The 17966-nt window shown below is 43.6% G+C and overlaps 1 protein-coding gene across 3 annotated transcripts in view; it reads left to right on the top strand.

The window, feature by feature from the left end:
• Positions 1–17966, top strand: part of EVC2 (EvC ciliary complex subunit 2) — a 608136-nt gene that overhangs the window by 553078 nt on the left and 37092 nt on the right. For all 3 annotated transcript variants that reach the window (XM_085642436.1, XM_085642435.1, XM_085642434.1), the window contains one exon: positions 14069–14170. In XM_085642436.1, coding sequence (XP_085498562.1) covers positions 14069–14170 — 102 coding nt within the window. The remainder of the gene's footprint in view (positions 1–14068; positions 14171–17966) is intronic.

The following is a 17966-nucleotide window of genomic DNA, read 5'->3' as shown; positions in this document are numbered from 1 at the left end:
TTATTCTTTAGTAAGTAGTTATTTACTTCTTGATTCTAAATCACGGAAATATTTACAGCAAGACAAATATTACAGCAATTATCAAGCGTGCAGACCAGATGGCGGTAAATGCTAAACTGTCAGTAGAATGTACCGATGCCATGAACCGCACGAGTAAATCACAAACAGATTGAGAATTCCGTAGACAGTGCCACTCTGTCTGCAATGATCCCAGGCCATCTGTTCTAATAGTGACATGGAACACAGCGTCAGAAATATTTATTTCATATGGAATAAAATATGATTGCATTCAAAGATTTCCTGTATCATGCGTTCTCTTTTATTTAAAATAAACACAGCACATATAAATACATTTATACTACAAGCCACAAAATTAGTACAAGAGTCATTCGTGACTTTCGAGCTTCGAGGTAGGTGGGGCATAGGTTTGATCCCGTACTGCAAAGAACGAGTGCCCCAGGTGGGACTGTATCTTGTGGCACACTCGGCGGAAGTGGCCTTCTCCTGCCCTAGGAGCTCATCTATGACTGGCTGGTGCCTCAACTGGTCTTTGTGTCAGTCCTTGAAATGGTTTTGAAAAATCATTGTCGCATATCTTACAGGCTTAGGCATAGGCTTTGAGTCACCAAAATGCCAGGGGGAGCGAAAGTGACATTATCCACACATTCAGCCGCTGATGACATCACACAAAGTGCCATCACATTGCTTTTTGACCCTGATGATGTTAGAGAAGGCATTGCCACATGACCTTTGAGATAATAGCATTACATTAGTGACACAGCTGAAGCAACAATAAATTAAAGATTAAACTTTAAGTGAAGATTAATAAAATAATGCAACGGGTTTCTAAAACAGATACAATTTATTTCTGTACTACATTAACACACACACATGTGGTACAAATAGATTTGTGCCTTCTATCTGCTTTAGAAACCTTTTCGCATTATTTGAATCTATAAATGATATATATACAATACACACATGCGCACAATCATCTTGATTGCATGCTGCAGGTGATCCCACCAACGACGGAGCCTCCGCAATGGCGGAGGAGCATCGCCCCATTGGCTCATAACCAGCAGCTGAAAAATAAAACTATATTTTATTATCATTTTATTTTTCAGCTGCTGGCTGAGCCAGCATGTGTGGGGATAAGCGGGGCCGGGTCATGGCAGATGGGGCAGAGTGATGTGCACTGCTATCTTTGCATGTCTGTTTGGCCCGCCGTCTAAGGCCAGCCAAATAGACATGCGCAGTTAGGTTTCTCCAACCCAGCTGTATTCCACAGCTGGGTTGGAGATACAGCACAGACTCTCTGTGCCTGAGCGAACATTAAACAAGCCCGCTCAAGCCAATCGCCAGGCTTCTCTCATGCTACATAATAGCAGTGTGGGAACTGCACAGGAAGTCTCTGATGCTGTCCCAGCTGGGACCAGGAGACAGAGGAGCTCGAGGCGGCTGAAGCAGCACCAGGTAAGTTTTCTTTTTTTTATTATTCTACCCTCACTCACCCTGCACTCCCCTTGCACTCCCTCCACCTGCCCCACTACTGTTTATATTCGTCGGTCACCACTGGACTCCACCAGTTTTATCGTTGGCCCCTTTGTTTGCCCAGTAAAAACCTCTCCTAGAGACACCGAGGACAACCAAATTAATTTAAACATACAGGCTTTGGACCAGCTACAAAAAGTAAACAGGGCTTATATGAGCCCCGCTTTCCTTCAGTTCCTACAACTGACTGGGTGATCTCTCAGGCCAGGAGTCACAAGGCTAGTATTAGTGGTCGTAAGGAGGAAGCCAGGGGACACCTAAAAGATGTTCACGGGCTTAGGAAGTAAGTGAATTCATATCTCACTCCGCAGAGACTGCCCTGATTCCAGTTTGCAGTTACCTCAAAACAGAAGACATGCCAGCTTCTACAGTGTTAGTCTCGAGAGAGTACACGTGCATTGATGCAGAGCAATGGCAGAGTTAATCTATTTAACTGAGTTAAGCTTGATGAGTGCGAAGAGATGTTTCCAGATATAACATCTTGAGATAAGGGACATCATCCTAGAGTCATCTACAAGTTTAAACATTGCCTTAAGTAGCAGCAAGGCAATCGATGGTACTGTACAAATACACTCAACATAACTATAGCAATTTACTCACCAAAATTGTTAAATATTAGACAGACAATCCTCTCCCAAATATCTTCGCAATTTATCAATTCGATTTAAAAGAACATTTATGAGATTGTCTTCTTTTAAAAAGGTGCATGAATTACAATTTTGTCATATTTGTGAATGGTCTTGGTCGATCTTTCAAAGTAAAGCTGGCCTTGGTTTATTCAATATATTCAAGATATTCAATCCATGACAGAATGTGAGAGACACAGATGTCTCCAGAGTAAATTTGGATTAAATCCATGGAAGTCAGCAGACATTGAAGTTGTAAAGTAGTGGGCTCTTGGCCCACATTTGGAAATCAGGCACGCAAACACAGTTGTATGGTTACTGGAACTGGCCCAGGACATGTGCATCCGGCTCCTTTTATTAGCAAGGTCACCTGACTGGTGACGCCTGTGATGGATGGGTGTATAGTGTATGTACAGGAACACTAGAACGTGTCCTACAGGATACTACATTAGTGTCACTGACAAACAAAACAGGCACACCGTGGGTACAACAGTGCAAACATTACTTGCACGCACAACAGTCAAAGCAAAGGAAACAGCTGTGGAAGATCCCACCCTCACTTACAGGAGATACACCACCAAAGCAATAGTGAAACCAGAAGTGCAGGATGCTACAAAGATCCTTTAGAAAAATGGGAGAGCGTTGAGGACCACGAGCAGCAGTACCTTCTTTACTCACACAAGTGGAACAGTGCTGCTGACAGCATCTTTTCAAACCCACCCAAGCGATACCCACAGCACCGAGACCGCCCTCATCGCCGCCACCGATGACATCCGAGCCCTGATGGACAACGGAGAAACAGCGGCCCTCATCCTCCTAGACCTCTCCGCGGCATTCGACACTGTCTGCCACCGCACCCTAGTACAGTGCCTCAGCAACGTCGGAATCCAGGAGAAGGCTCTGGAATGGATCATCTTCTTCCTCGACGGAAGAACACAGAGAGTCCGCCTACCACCGTACAAGTCAGAGGCCACCGAAGTCATCTGCGGCGTCCCTCAAGGATCCTCGCTGAGCCCCACCCTCTTCAACGTCTACATGAGCCCCCTCGCGGCCATCGCACGCCAACACAACCTCAACATAATCTCCTACGCCGACGACACCCAGCTGATCCTCTCCCTGACCAACGACCCCGCCGCCGCCAGAGCCAATCTGCACGAAGGGATGAAAGAGGTAGCCGAGTGGATGACGACCAGCCGCCTGAAACTGAACTCAGACAAGACAGAGGTCCTCATCCTAGGCTCTTCACCCTCCGCCTGGGACGACTCCTGGTGGCCCCCCGCCGTGGGCACTGCACCCAAACCGACAGACCACGCACGCAACCTGGGCTTCATCCTGGACTCCTCTCTCTCCATGACCAGGCAAGTCAACACCGTCTCCTCGGCGTGCTTCAACATCCTACGCATGCTACGGAAGATCTTCTGGTGGATCCCCACCGAGACCAGGAAGACCGTCACCCAGGCCCTCGTCACCAGTCGACTGGACTACGGCAACGCCCTCTACGCCGGCACCACCGCCAAGCTCCAGAAGAGACTCCAGCGGATCCAGAACGCCTCAGCCAGACTCATCCTCGACATCCCGTGAACCAGCCACATCTCCGGACATCTCAGAGACCTGCATTGGCTCCCCGTCAACAAAAGAATCACCTTCCGCCTCCTCACCCACGCACACAAAGCCCTACACGACCAAGGCCCGAGCTACCTCAACAACCGAATCAACTTCTACGCTCCCAAACGCCACCTCCGCTCAGCCAACCACGCCCTCGCCGCCGTCCCCCGCATCCGAAGAGCGACAACAGGAGGAAGGTCCTTCTCCTACCTGGCCGCCAAGACCTGGAACTCCCTCCCGACCGACCTGCGCCTGACCCAAGACCACCTCTCCTTCAGGAAGAAGCTGAAGACCTGGCTGTTCGAGCAGTAACGGCACCCCCCTCCCCCCAGCGCCTTGAGACCCTATGGGTAGGTAGTGCGCTCTATAAATGTCCTTGATTGATTGATTGATAAGGATTTTGTGAGGACAATAGCAGCATCAGGGCTCCTCACTATACAGCAGGGATTGGGAAAGCCATCCACCATGAAATAGGCCCTGCACAGTAAGGAGAAACACAGGCAAGTATGGGAGTCCGACGTCCAAGCTTCCCTGACATGAAATAAGTAAAGCAGTAAACAAAACTGATACAATGCTCGCAATATTCATGCAAGCCTCATTGTGCACAAAACAGGCAGAGCATGAGAAGCGACAGTCCCAGATTACTTTGCATGAAATAAGCACATAACAACAAGTAGCAGCTCAAGCATCCCTCATAGGCATACAATAAGTGACAACAGTGTAATCCTCCCTTACAAAATACAGTGGCTGAACTTTCAACCATGTAGGTAGAAGCTGTGCAAGCATCCCTTCCGAAAAACATGGAGGCCAGTGCAGTCCTCTTTGACAAATGTGTTCAGGATTTTGTGCTATAAAACTAATGAAAAGCAAATGCTTTACGTTTTACATATGCAAGCAACACCAATTGTAGCACACATTTATAAATGAGAAATTTGTCCTCAAACGAATATATAAAATATATGTGAAAAGTAATGGGGTATATATAACTAGAAAATGTAAGGGTTATTTCAGTTGCTCTCACACCTGTCATAGTAGCATTTATTCAAAATCGTGCTGTAAAGAAAGCAGATGAGCTGTAAACTTTGGACCACTCATCTTAGGCTAGAAAAGTGCTTCACTGGTTTACGTCTCTCTTTTCTTTTCTCCCTCATATCTTCACTCTTTTCAGCCCCTCTCCCCAATTCCACATCTACTATGCATGTCACACCCACCATTCATAGTCTTGGCAACAATGATGTAATTTCAGATTTTGTACTAATGTTTTTAATGAGGTCATAGAACATGTCACAATTGTTGTAATATGTGAGGTAATTAACAGTGCAACGCAAGAGTGCAAGTTATAGTTACATTAGGACATGAGTTATGGTTACCACGTGGTGGTTGCCAATCAGATCTTCTCTTTAGATCTGTGGGGTCAGAGGATACTCCGTGTCATTATATATACAAAAATGTAACTTTTTAATTTCTCAAAAATAACAGAACTGATTTATACTAAATCACAAAAAGCACTCTTCCTGGGTACAGGTTGATTTTTCTAACAATGCTAGTGTAATTCCGTTCAACCTCTTTTACAGTATCGCTGTTCTTTGCAAATTGCATAGGAAAAATGCAATTTGTGAGACTTCTTTTTTCATGTCCCCTACTTGCGCTTGATGGATCACCGTGACACATTCCAGGTAGGAGCTGAGGCGGATGAACTATTATTGTATGAACTTTGTTTGGAAACTTTTTTTAAGATTCCTCAAATGACAGCAAAGTTATTAGTAAGACAAAACAGGCTCTTCCTATGAAAACTCTGACCTAACTCTAACTACACAGTGGTGACTGCTACTGTGGTTTGTAGTTGATTTGTCTTTCTTCTTGGTAGATATATCAAAAACTAAAGAACCACATAGAGTAACAGCATCATGTTAGTTCATTCAACTTTACTAACACCCTTTCTCAGAAGTTTGTCTATGTATGCACCTAATTCACCTGCACACTGTAGCAATTGATCCATATTAACTGGGTTAATTTTATACATCTGTTGTGGGGTAGGGTGTGTTTGATGTATACTTTCATACTATATGTTTAATTTGACCATTTTTCTTCCAATCAGTTGGCTCCGGTGATTCACCAAATCAGTTTCCTCTCCTACAACCAGCTGTGTGCGTAGAGCTTTTTGGCATACAAGCCTTATGTATCCCCATAATTAGTCTGTCTACTTCCCACAGTGTTAATAGTTTTTGATTCAAAGGAAACAGTGCAACTTCATTAGAAAAGTCTGGTCATGTTACTTGTATGTGTTCTGCCTTCCTAGCATTCACTAGAAAGTGGTATTACTCCCCATCATGTGCAAAAGCCTGCAAAGCTCAACAGTCTACCATTTCTGTATATACTTTCCAGTGGGTTTGGGGTACGTCTTTCATTTAATTGCCCAATACAACTGGTTGGAATAGGATATAGCAGTGCTCTACATGCAACCATGTACCTGTACCTGTGTAGCCACGTTCCAAAGAATACATTGAAGGGCCATATGTTGTGGTAATGTTTTCATTTTAGTCATAACAGGAACAAAAGTAAGTGTATTGGTTTTGTCAATTTCCCAATCAACTAAATCTCTAGGATTATCTGTGCACTCATAAACCATGGTATCAGATATCTAAGCTGTGAAGCATAATTTTTATTTTTGAAAATCATATGCAAACGTGTCTCTTTGTTCACTTAGTAGTCTTAAGCTTCTCAGTGGTATATATGCCATCCATTTTCCTGATAGAAGTGTTTGTAATATGGAGTTTAGTTTCCTGAAATAGCTCTCATGTATTGACATAGATAAATGTTGTAATACATATATAGCGCTCACATATTAGAAAGAGCGATGTGACCCATCAGGGACTTCAAGAATCAGAGCCATTGTTTGAAGGTGACTACTAGTTTAGCAAACATTTAGCTCAAGTTTCACATCAAGACTTGTGTATATGCCCAAATATTTAAATGTTTTAAACTCCACATGGGTGGTCCTATCACCCGTATTATTCCAGTCAGTAGTCATAATAGAATATAGTCGAGATTTACTTGCATGTAATCTAAATCCTAAATAGCTTCTCACTTCGTTTATATTGTTATACATGAATAGAATTGTCATCCCTGGATTCTTGGCATAAAGCAATACATAGTCTGCATATATTGGTACCACATGATTCATGTTTCAGATTTTAACTCCCATAGGTAGATGTCTGTGATTTAGCAATCTTCTCAGAGGTTCAATGACAACAGCAAAGATCAGAAGTGACAGTGGGTGTCACTGCCTAGTGCCTCTTTGAATCAGCTGTGTAACGGAGATCACGCTGTTCTTGTGTACCCTAGAAATCCTCTATTGCATTATGATAGAACACTTTAAAAAAAAAACATTTTATTAATTTTACAGCATCAAAGGTCAGTTACATCTTGCATCTTACGCTAATGTGTTGATATGTTGTGAACAGGTAATACTAACTCATTCTCACCTCCCCCCGCCTTCCCCAGGTGGAGCCCAGATGTGATAATGTGTTAGCATGATCTTGGATGTAGATATCTGTATATGACAAGGCTGCATCACATTATTCAATTAGCAGATTTCAAAACAACACTTTCTGGGATAACAGTGCCTGACAGTATGTATCTCTACTCTTTGTTAGTCAACTAATTCAACTCGAGCCGGTGTACCCTCCCCTGCATTCAAGTCCAGGAGCATCTGTCTCAATGCCCCTAGATCATCTTCTAGCTTCTCATCCTGCCTGACATGCCTCATTCTGAACTCATTCTGACTTCTTCCGCTGTCTCCCACTTCAACATGTCTCGCATCCATTCCCCATGACTTGGTGGCCATGCATTCAACCATTTAATAGCAATTCCCGCTTGGCAAGCACCTGCTCCTAGAACAAGAATTTACGGCTGCGTTTTTTTAACGGGCCGGGAGAAGGACCAGCAACACTTTGTGGGAAGTACCTTCAAATTACCATCCAGTAGCTTGTTTTAGCCTCAGCAGGACCTCCCTTCAGTACAGCACAATGTCTGTGCAGCGCCATACCATATGCAGAAAGGTGGCCACCTGTCCGCGAGCATCCGCCGGCCTTGTGGGGTTGATAGCATGCAAGGTCTTGGGGGTGAGGTACAATTGATTAACCTAATTGTATTATATATGCTTAAACAGAGTGTTTGAGCCAACCTTGCTCTTCTCTTCCTGGACCTTTTGCCAGTCTCGTGTGGTCATGTCTCCTCCTAGTAGCTCCTCCCATCTAGCGTGTGCTTTTGAGGTGACCACCTGAGCATCGTCCTGAATCCCTCTGTATAAGTTTGTAATACGTTTCTGGCCCCCAGCAATGTCCAACAACCTATTTAATGTCTAAGAGGGGGCAGGCTCATCCAGGAAACTAGGCCAGAGATTGTGTGCAGTGGCTAACATCTTATTATACGGAAGGTACTGTCCCATGTCTAGCACTAATGAGTTCATTGCATCCTCCCGGGAAATAAATAGGCCCCCCACATACAAATCGCCTAATACTTCGCACCTCCCTTCTTTCCATTTTCCCATCGACATGGTGTTTTCTATGTCTACAAAGGATTTGAGCACCCATATCAGCATATCCCGTGCGTATGGGGCTGGGTGAAGAATTGTCATGACCACTCACTCCCAGATATGGCCCATCTGCCTGACCAAGCATGGGTAGGTGTCCGGGATATGTGCTCCAAATATGAAGACCTCCAGATGATAGAGCACTTCATTTAAATGATTCACCAGCACAAAACCTTGTAGCATTGCCTTTATGAATTCCTCTTACACTATGTCAAAAGCTATAGGTGTGTCCATACTTGCCATGGCTCGATGGATAGATATCTTCCTCATTTGTTCTAGTAGGAGGAAAGTCTTTCGGATATTGTGTGATGTACTTCTGGCTTCAGTAAAGGCTGCCTGGTCAACATCTATATGATCATCATAACCTTGGACAAACATCCAACCAGGATATTTTCAAGCATTGTATTATCAGTCTTCATCATTGTAAAGGTTATATGAATGACACTGTAATGGGCCCTTCCCATGCTTAGGGGTCGCTACAAAATAAGGGCCCTCTCATAGAGTCCAAATGTTGACAATTTACATATGCCTCATTTAACATTTCTAATAGTGCTGTTAACAGTTAGTTTCTGTAGGATTTACAAAATTGATAAGACAGCCTGTCTCAGACTATGGTCTTTCCTATATTCAACTGCCTATTTTATTTAACCCCTTTATATTGGCTTATTTAACTTTTTGTGTGGTTTATCATCTAATGTGGTAAGCTCTGCAAGGGTTTTCATACCTCTTCATTTTAAATGTGACTCATACAAAGCTCGCCATAATTATCTGCAAATCTATTGTGTATTAACAATTGCTCAGTCAAAGTGCATTCCTTTTATCGTTAATAGCTGTAATTGATTTATGACCCTTCTCCCTCACCAGCCTCTACTTTCTCCACTCTCATGTTGTGCTGCTGTGTACTGCATATAGTCATGTGTTCTTTAGTCTTTTAGTGACCTTCATGAATTTTTGCATTTATTTCTTTAATGTTTCCCTTTTGTCTACATCATAGGATGCTCTTTATCCAAGTCTTGCATATCATTTTCAGTTCTAGTCTCTGTCGCTGACAGATCTCTTCTGATCCCAACTGGAATACTCATGAATCGTCCCCTTACAGTCAACTTAAAGGCATCCCAGAATATTACCTTTGAATCAAAGAAATCCTTATGAAGAATGACAACAATCTGTGATAGCCTTATCTATTGTGTTTCTGAACGATGCATTTAGCTTCAGATCACAAAGCAATACTCATGCATCTACACACGAAAGTAACCTTAATGGCTTCCCAGAATATTACCTCTGAATCAACTGAATATTTATAAATCAGTGATAGCCTTAGCTATTGTGTTTTTAAACTGTGCATTTAGCAATGCCCCGGTTTGTAATCTTCAAGTGAAGACCAGGGCTAAGCCTGTGCCATTGCCCGCTCAAAGATGCATGATCTAAAATTACTCTATCAAAGTATTAAGGCCTAGATTTTCTGTCTGTTATTTTTCTGAATAAGTGCAAAATTAGTGCAGGAACATGGCTTATGTAGGGTTATAAATCACTCTTTACATTTCTGTGGGAGACGTGCCATAGCTCAACAAGATTAAACTTGATTATAGCTTCCATTAATAAAGGGAGGGTTTGCCGACTGGCCTAACAAAGACTCTGGAACTATCTAGTGTTCTATTAAGAACATAGTTGAAATCACCCATATAAATGATCTGGTGTTCTACAAAGAGAGTTAATACCTCTACATTGTGTGTTAAAGTACCTCTGTCTAAGTTGGGTATATATAATTTCAAAAGCAGTATTTTATTACCATGTATTGTTCCCACTACCCTTGTATAGCTCCCATTGGGATCCTTGAAAGTCCTGCCATAACCTCAGTGGAACGTTCACACCTTCCATATATTGCTAAGTTTTGCATGTTTGATATATGTGAGTTGTGGCCTCTGTAGCATAGCTATTTCAGTATTTCATCTGGATAGGTAAGACCATATTCTGTGTCTCTTGGCTGCCACGCTAACTCCCCCCTAATATTTTGGGGATAGCATTAGCTATTCAGTCATTTTAGGTTTTTCAGTAGTGTTGTTTATACTCCTTCATTGCATCAATTGAGTGTTAACACATACTTCAATGCCTCTTCCATACCATCCTAACTTTTCATTTCATTAAATTACCCACCCATTTGACCATACACTAACTAAGCCACAACAAAAAACATGCAATTTCATGTGATACAAATCCCCCCATTAAAGAACTAAGCAAAGAACTACTCATGTATCTCTTGGTGTGACCCTCCCTGATCTTGACTAGTGAAAGTTCTGGAGTAAGGTCACACAACCCAGAAAAGGAAACCATTAAGCTAAATCAATACAATACTGTTAGACCTTACAGCCTAAAGGTGTTTTTTTCTGCCCAACTTTTTGCCTTCCTCCTTCATTTTTTTCTGACCTCCGGACTCTGCGCACCTTGCTACTGCTAACCAGTGCTAAAGTGCATGGCATGTGCTCATTCCTTAAAACATGGTAATATTGGCTTACCCCCAATTGCCATAAATAATGTACTAATAAGCACCTCGTAAAGTGGTGCTACATGTATCCAGGGCCTGTAAGTTGAATGCTACTAGTGGGTCTGCAGCACTGATTGTGCCACCCACTTTAGCAGGTCCTTAAACATGCCTTAGGCCTGCTATTGCAGAGCCTGTGTGTGCAGTTTTAAATGTCCATTTTGACTTGGCAAAATAAACCTTTTGGCAGGCCCAAACCTTTGTTTTTAATACTAATAAGTCACCCCTAGGGTAAACCCTGGACAGCCCGGAGGGCAGGGTGCAATGTATTTAAAGAAAAGGAAATGTACTTTTAAGTTTTATATGTCCTGGTAGTCAAAAACTTTTACATTCGTTTTTGACAACTGCAAGGCCTTTCTCTCCCACAGAACAACATTGGATGTGCCTTATTCCATTTTATAATTGTAACTTTTAAATGGGAAGGGATGACCAGATTATGTTTGGTGTCTCTAGAATCATAATTTAAAACCTAATTTATGGTGAAGTCAGATCTTAAATTGCAATTCTGAAAATGCCACGTTTATAAAGTTGACATTTTTTTTTGCCTTTGCTATTTAGTACCTCAGGCCTGCCTCTGGTCACATGAATGGCTGTAGCTGACAGTTGATCTTTTTGTATTCTCCTAAACAGTCACATACAATAGGGAGCCTAGGTATCCCTGGATGTGCCATCACTGCCAGGATGGGAGGGAGACGCTGGGCACAGCCCCACTTGCACCTGAATACGCTGTGTCCTGCCTCCACACAAAGGGTTGCATACCCTCTGCAGTTAGTCTAGAGCAAGGAAAGGGTGTCAGGATGCCTGGGGACTTCCATACGAACCTCTAGAATTTCTCTCCCACTTTAAAGGCACAACTGGGTATAAATATTGAACCTCAGAAACCAACTCTTCAGTACACTTCTGGACCTGTGGATAATCTGCCAGGAAGAAGGGTCTGCTGTGCTGCTGAAGGACTGCCTCTCTGCTGGACTGCACTCTACTGGACTCCTGCTTTGTTGTGCTGACTTACTGCTGCTGCACTCTTGCTTCAGTGAGAAAGCCTGGGCCTGCATCTCTTGAACCCAGAGCCCATAGTGACTCCAAGGGCTAGTTGGCTGTCCGCCTGATTTAAAGCCACAGGGACACAACAGTCTTCCAATAAACTTGCATCTGCACCTGGGCTCTGCCATCTCTGAGTCTACCCTGCCAAGTGGTGCCATCCCAGTCCTAGAATCTTGGAAGCGAACTTAAGGTGCCTTGCCAGCCTCTGTGGATCAAGCAGAACCGACCGATCTCCTTTGCTGTGTGGCGCAACTCTAAGCATAACCAATGCTTCTCCGCTGCTGTGTGGATTGTACACAGCACAAGGACTCGCTTTGCTGCCGAGCCTGTATCACCTTCAGAATCATCGGTGCAGGCCGTCACATCTCTTGTCAAAGGCAGACTCGTTGACAATGCCGGACTCTGCCTTTTAGCCTCACAGTTCTTTGGAACCGACGCATCTCATTGACTGTGCAACTCATCCCCGATGCTGGACTTCCGTCGATGGGATCCTCAACGTCAACACAATAGGACCTCTACTGCAGCTTCACAACATCTCTGAACCGACACATCGCTTCGGCTGCGTGACACATTTCGACACAGATCCAAGCAAAGAACCCCAACTCAAGATTTAAGGTTCTTTGTTCTGGTCCGGTGTGACCAGATATCCACTGTTGGCGCTTTACGCCTTATAGCGCTATTTTCTCTAACGACTTTAAAATTCAATATTTCTTGTTCTACTGATTGGGTTTTTGTTTTTTTGAGAATGTGTTATTTATTAAATCAACTTCTATTTCTCTAAACTTGTATAGAATTTTCTTTTTGTGGTGGTTTTACTGTTTTACTGATTGAAGTGTTGCACAAATACTTTACACATTGCCTATAAATTAAGCTTGACTGCTCTGTGCCAAGCTACCAAAGGGGTGAGTGTAGGTTACTTAGGGGTTTGCTTGTGCATTTTCCTGACATAGATTGTGATTGCTGCTTAACCAGGGCTTACACCCCAGCCAACCAGTACCATACTATTCTTACAGCAACATCTGCACCATCATGTCTTCATTGCTTAACATGGAGAACGTCTTCAGATAGCCCACTTTCCTTCAATGATAGGTGAAGTGAGTGATTTAAGTAACAACTGTAGGTAGGTAAGACATAACAGTTAGCGTTTGGGCCCAGTGATTCAACAAAGTGGGGTGCCTCCTCTTAGTGTTCAAAGAAGTGTCGATTCACCTGCAGGTTTAGCCTAAGCCTAGCAGATGGAAGACGTGTGTAGGACATGAGTTTTTCGTAAAGATTCTGTTAAGCCAATTAAAAGGCCTTTTGTTTCTTTTCTGTGACAAAGCCACGGTTTAGGTAAACTCCCACCTGATATCCGACAAATATCATGCAGTTTAGAAAAAGGATAAAAACCTGGCTTTATCCTCGAGTATGCTCCTCTTAAATCTTTCCTCTGGCAGGGGACACGGTTTGCACACTCAGCTAGACACTTGTATCACAGCGCCAGGTTACCCGTAGGGTGTCAGTTGCACTTTATAAGCATCAATAATAATAATAATAATAGGTAGGCACACAGTCCGCTTTCATTGTACATATAATTTTTGCTTATGCGTCATTGTGAGATTTTTCACTTTGCCTCAATATCATTGCATTGGGAACATAACCATGCTCAGAGGGGCACATTGAGAAATGGTTAGTCTTTTAAGCTCTATTGGCAGTGCATGTTAATGATTTTGAAAAAGTTGGGTGTTTAGAACTGATCCTGCTGTTTTTAATGAAGTGTCTCTACTGTGGTACCTTGCTGCCTCGGTCTGTTACCAGAATTTCTCTGTTAGAATGATGTCTGACTTAAATCATTTGTTTTAAATATAGTTTAGAAAAATATCAACCCATTGGAGTATATAATGGAAAATCTGTACCCAATGGGGCACACTATTTATGTTAACCAATATATCTGTAGAGGATATTCTGACACACGCCCATGGGTTTTAATATATTTTGGTCATGGGATATTGATACAGGACTTCGATCGGTAGAATTGTTATGTCAATCACCAGCTGTCTTTGAATACAACTCTTAAATAAGAACAAAGCTTATTTCAAAACTAACTTTAATATTTGGCTTTTTTTAATCCAGCAAACCACAAGAGTCATGGAAAACGCTAGAGACAAGATTAAGACAATCTCTTATCAACCAAGGGCTGGAGAAAACACATTCAACAATTAAAAGAAAAGGAAGGTAAAAATATAAATATATGTTTATTGCCTTTGTGGAAATCTTCACTGGTAAAAGTATATTGGAGTTTCTTGCGTTTGTTTGATCTTCAACAATACTTATCGCAGTTATTCAAGCACGTAAACAGCTGTTTGCCCTTCTAGTCTCCTCAAACTTCAAATTGCCTATCTCATTTTTGTTTTGCTGGACTGCAGTGTAAATGTTTCTCTAACTAGTCCAATGTGTGAACAAGCTTTATTGGAGGTTTTGTACAGCACATTTACATTTAAATGGGTTTGCAAATTTCCATACCTCACTGTCACAAACTTTGTTGGCATTCCAAACTATGATTCATGATGTTATGATCATGTAAGCTGCACATCCGCATCGTACCTTCCACAGTCGAACCAACAAACAAGAGAAAAAGGCAGACTGCTCTTTTAGATTTGTGTAGATTTCTCAGATTAAACTCTTTCCGTCAGATCTAATTTGCAATTCCTGCCTTGAAATATGAAGTCAGTACACAGGTTTCATTCACCATCATCAACAGGGGCGGCTCCTCCACGAGGGTGGAGGAGCGTCGCCCCACTGCTTTCTCACAGTTTTAGATGCAGAGATATAAAATGGCATTGTGAATACCATTTTATGTTTCTGCTTCTCACACTGCGAGCAAGCAGAAGGGTTTGGTTTCGGGCCAGTTCTGCTGCAGGGCATGGGAAGAGTGGCTTCCCACAGTTGTGGGCGATGACTGTTTGGGCAGCCCCAGGGCCGACCAAACCAGTCACATGCACTCTCCAGTTTGCATGGAGAAAACGGCTTCCCCATAGACGCCTGGTTGGTCGGTGTCCCAGCCAATCACAGTGCTGCCATTGCAGCATTGTGATTGGCTTAGGGGAAGAGAGGGAGGTTGCCTGCTTCTAGGACTCGGAGCAGAGAGAGGAGGAGATGTAACGCGGGCCCGGAGGCAAAGGTACTTTTTTTGTATTTTTATTAACCTCCTCCCTTCCCAGTGCAACCGCCTGCCCCCACCCCCACCCGCAAGTGATGCCGGAAGCGACTGATCAACAAGCAAATCTATTTCTGCATACTTAGAAGGTTAAGGGGCAACGTAAAACTAGTAGTTGCCTATGATATAACCAGCTTAGTGGTGCCATATTCAACCTAAGGGTAGCCAGTGAGTCGCCTTTGCCATTTGAGGTGGGTGAAGAAAAGCTGTTTTTGTTACAGTAGCAAACGTCCCTGCACTCATCCTGAGCGCAAGTCCTTGGAACAATATCCTGAACTCTTACTCCTTATGTCCGTTTCGTACTATCAGGGACATGGGTTTATTTTAGCTTTTAAGGAAGCCACTGTATGACACTTGTAGAAACCAAAAAGCGCAGTAGTTGTATTGAATCACTTGTTCTAACACGTATAATTACAATTTTCATATATAACAAAGTGATTCTCAAAGATTTTGGGCTTTTCAGTTTTTTAGTGAATTTAAGCCAATTTTTTTATTGTTGTCATCAATAATTGGATTCATAACACCATCAGTTATGTCAAGTTAAACCTTAGTCTCTGCGCGTGGTTCCGCTTTCTGTGTTGAAGTTGGAAGGACATTAATGGCTTTTCAGTTCCATAGTGGTACAACAGTTTGATTAGTGTTTTTTAACAGGAACTGAGCATTATATCTGTAGCCGTACTACAGAAAATGCCCCAGCAGACGTTTGCGGCCACTTTGAATGCCCCTGAGCACTTAGGTATTGCAGAAGGATATGGATAGCACTGGCACACGTAGCACCAGCTCAATCGAGAGAGGGCGTTTTCTCATTTGCATGGGGGCTTGGCTTCATGCAAATGAGGCAATCACTTTGCGTCTGTGCCCACGCCATATTACTCACATGGGTGCAGAGGCAAACATGCCTTTAGGATGCACAATGAAATTGTGCCACAAAAAGGTGGCACACGGCCTGTGCACCCCCTAAGGTCAGCCCTCTCAAGGGATGAAAGTTGGGTTGGTGCATGTTCATGGCTGCCCTGAGGGCAGCGTAATCTACTTAATAGGGTGCACCTTCCCTATTCACACTCGACTCATCTGCTTGAATATGCCCTGTGGCGCAAACAGAGAAAATGTGCCCTTTCAGTAATACGGGCCCAGGAGTTGTTCCTGACTTTGATTTGTGAGTAAGTGTTCTTGCTTGCACTTTTAGCAACCCAGTATCCAAGTATCATTCCTGAGAAGAAAGCTGGAGGGGACATGACCCCAGCCCAGCACTTGTGGGATAGTGAGTTTCATCTGCGTGGAATCACCTTTCACCTTGCAGCACTATTACTTAAAAAATGTAAATATATATGTGTTTGTATATATAGAATCCTTGTGCATTTTCAATAGACATCTTTAAGAAGGGCTACAGCAAAAAACAGCTGAATGGCATTACACCCAATTTGGCAGTAAACTAGATCTTAGTCCACAGATTGTGCATTTTGGTGTACATCCGTCCTATAGTGTATGATAAATTAAGGTTAAAAAATATTTTTATATCTGAACGGTTGGGTTCTCAAGAGGCTCAAGAGACACTTGTAGGAGCGCCAGTTTAAAACTAGAACATTTTGATTGGCCAGGGAGCTTTCTTTCCCTTGGCCCAATTCGCTCTTGTGGAAGTGAATGCACTGATTGGCTGCCAGCAACATCAGAAAAATGTTGCTTGCAGCAAGTACAAGATTATGGGTAGAGCTACCCTGCCCCCATAGGCCCCTGAGGCCAACATACAAAAACATTTCAATTTTTGCCGTGATCATGGCTGGAGTCCCACGGGGTCATAAAAATAAAAAATTGGCAACCTGGGCTGCATAGTTTAATTAAGGGAAGGGGGACGTGCGCCCCCCCCCCCTCTCTAGGCCATTATAGGTCCCTGGAAGCCCAACCCAGAGGTCACATTTTATAAGTTAGGGAAGCACGTGCCTCATGTACCCAAGCCATTTTACGCCCTGGGGAACCCTACACTGGGACCAAAATGTCCATAAAGGGTAGAAGGCAGCGTGGCCCTTCCTTACCGAGCCATTATAGGCAATGGGAAGCCCATACCTAGGGCCAATTTATTTAGTTAATGAGGAGGGGGGCTGTGGGCCCCCTCCCTCCCTAAGCCATACACTTACAAAAAGGGGAGTGTAGCTATGCAGCTACCCTTCCTAGCCCTTTATAAGGCCTACTCCCAGTGGGCATTAGCTTTAAAAATGCTCCAGTGGCTGGAAGCAGATTTGAGATCTGTTTCGCTACCCACACTGATGCAGGCAAGCGAACATATAAACAGATTGCGCGCTCTCAGAGGGAGCAGGATAAATAGCTGCTCCCTGAGAGCGGGCACAATGCTGGCTTCCTCAGCATGCGGGGATCTCGCTGGGGCAGCGGGCCCTGGAGATCCCCCAAAGCCCCCAGTGCATGTTTTGTGGGTGCCCTGGGTGGGCACCGGGGCACCCACCTTTAACTGATGCAGGCCCCACCCTGGAGGCTGGGTTCCCTGGTGCCAAATACCACTTGTGGAGGGAGTACCACAATGCATCCTCCCCTTTTAATAAATATATAAGTCCCCAGGGGGCAGGGTCACCAGGACCATCATAGACTTGGTGAGGGGGGCTGCCCGGCCTTCCTCCCCTTCTAATACTTATTTATATACTGCACTGAGGATGGGAGTGCACAGGGCGAGAATACACTCGGGGCAGGAGGCCTCCCTTCCCTTTAAATTGGATATGGCGCTGGGGGATGGGGTCCTGGCTCCTGATGAGGCTCTGTTAGAGGGGACATACAGTCTATCTATCCTTGGGAGATGGGGTCCCCAGG

This window comes from Triturus cristatus, chromosome 2_2, assembly GCF_964204655.1.
Source record: "Triturus cristatus chromosome 2_2, aTriCri1.1, whole genome shotgun sequence".
Lineage (NCBI taxonomy): Eukaryota > Metazoa > Chordata > Amphibia > Caudata > Salamandridae > Triturus > Triturus cristatus.
This window is presented reverse-complemented; position numbering and strand designations above follow the sequence as displayed.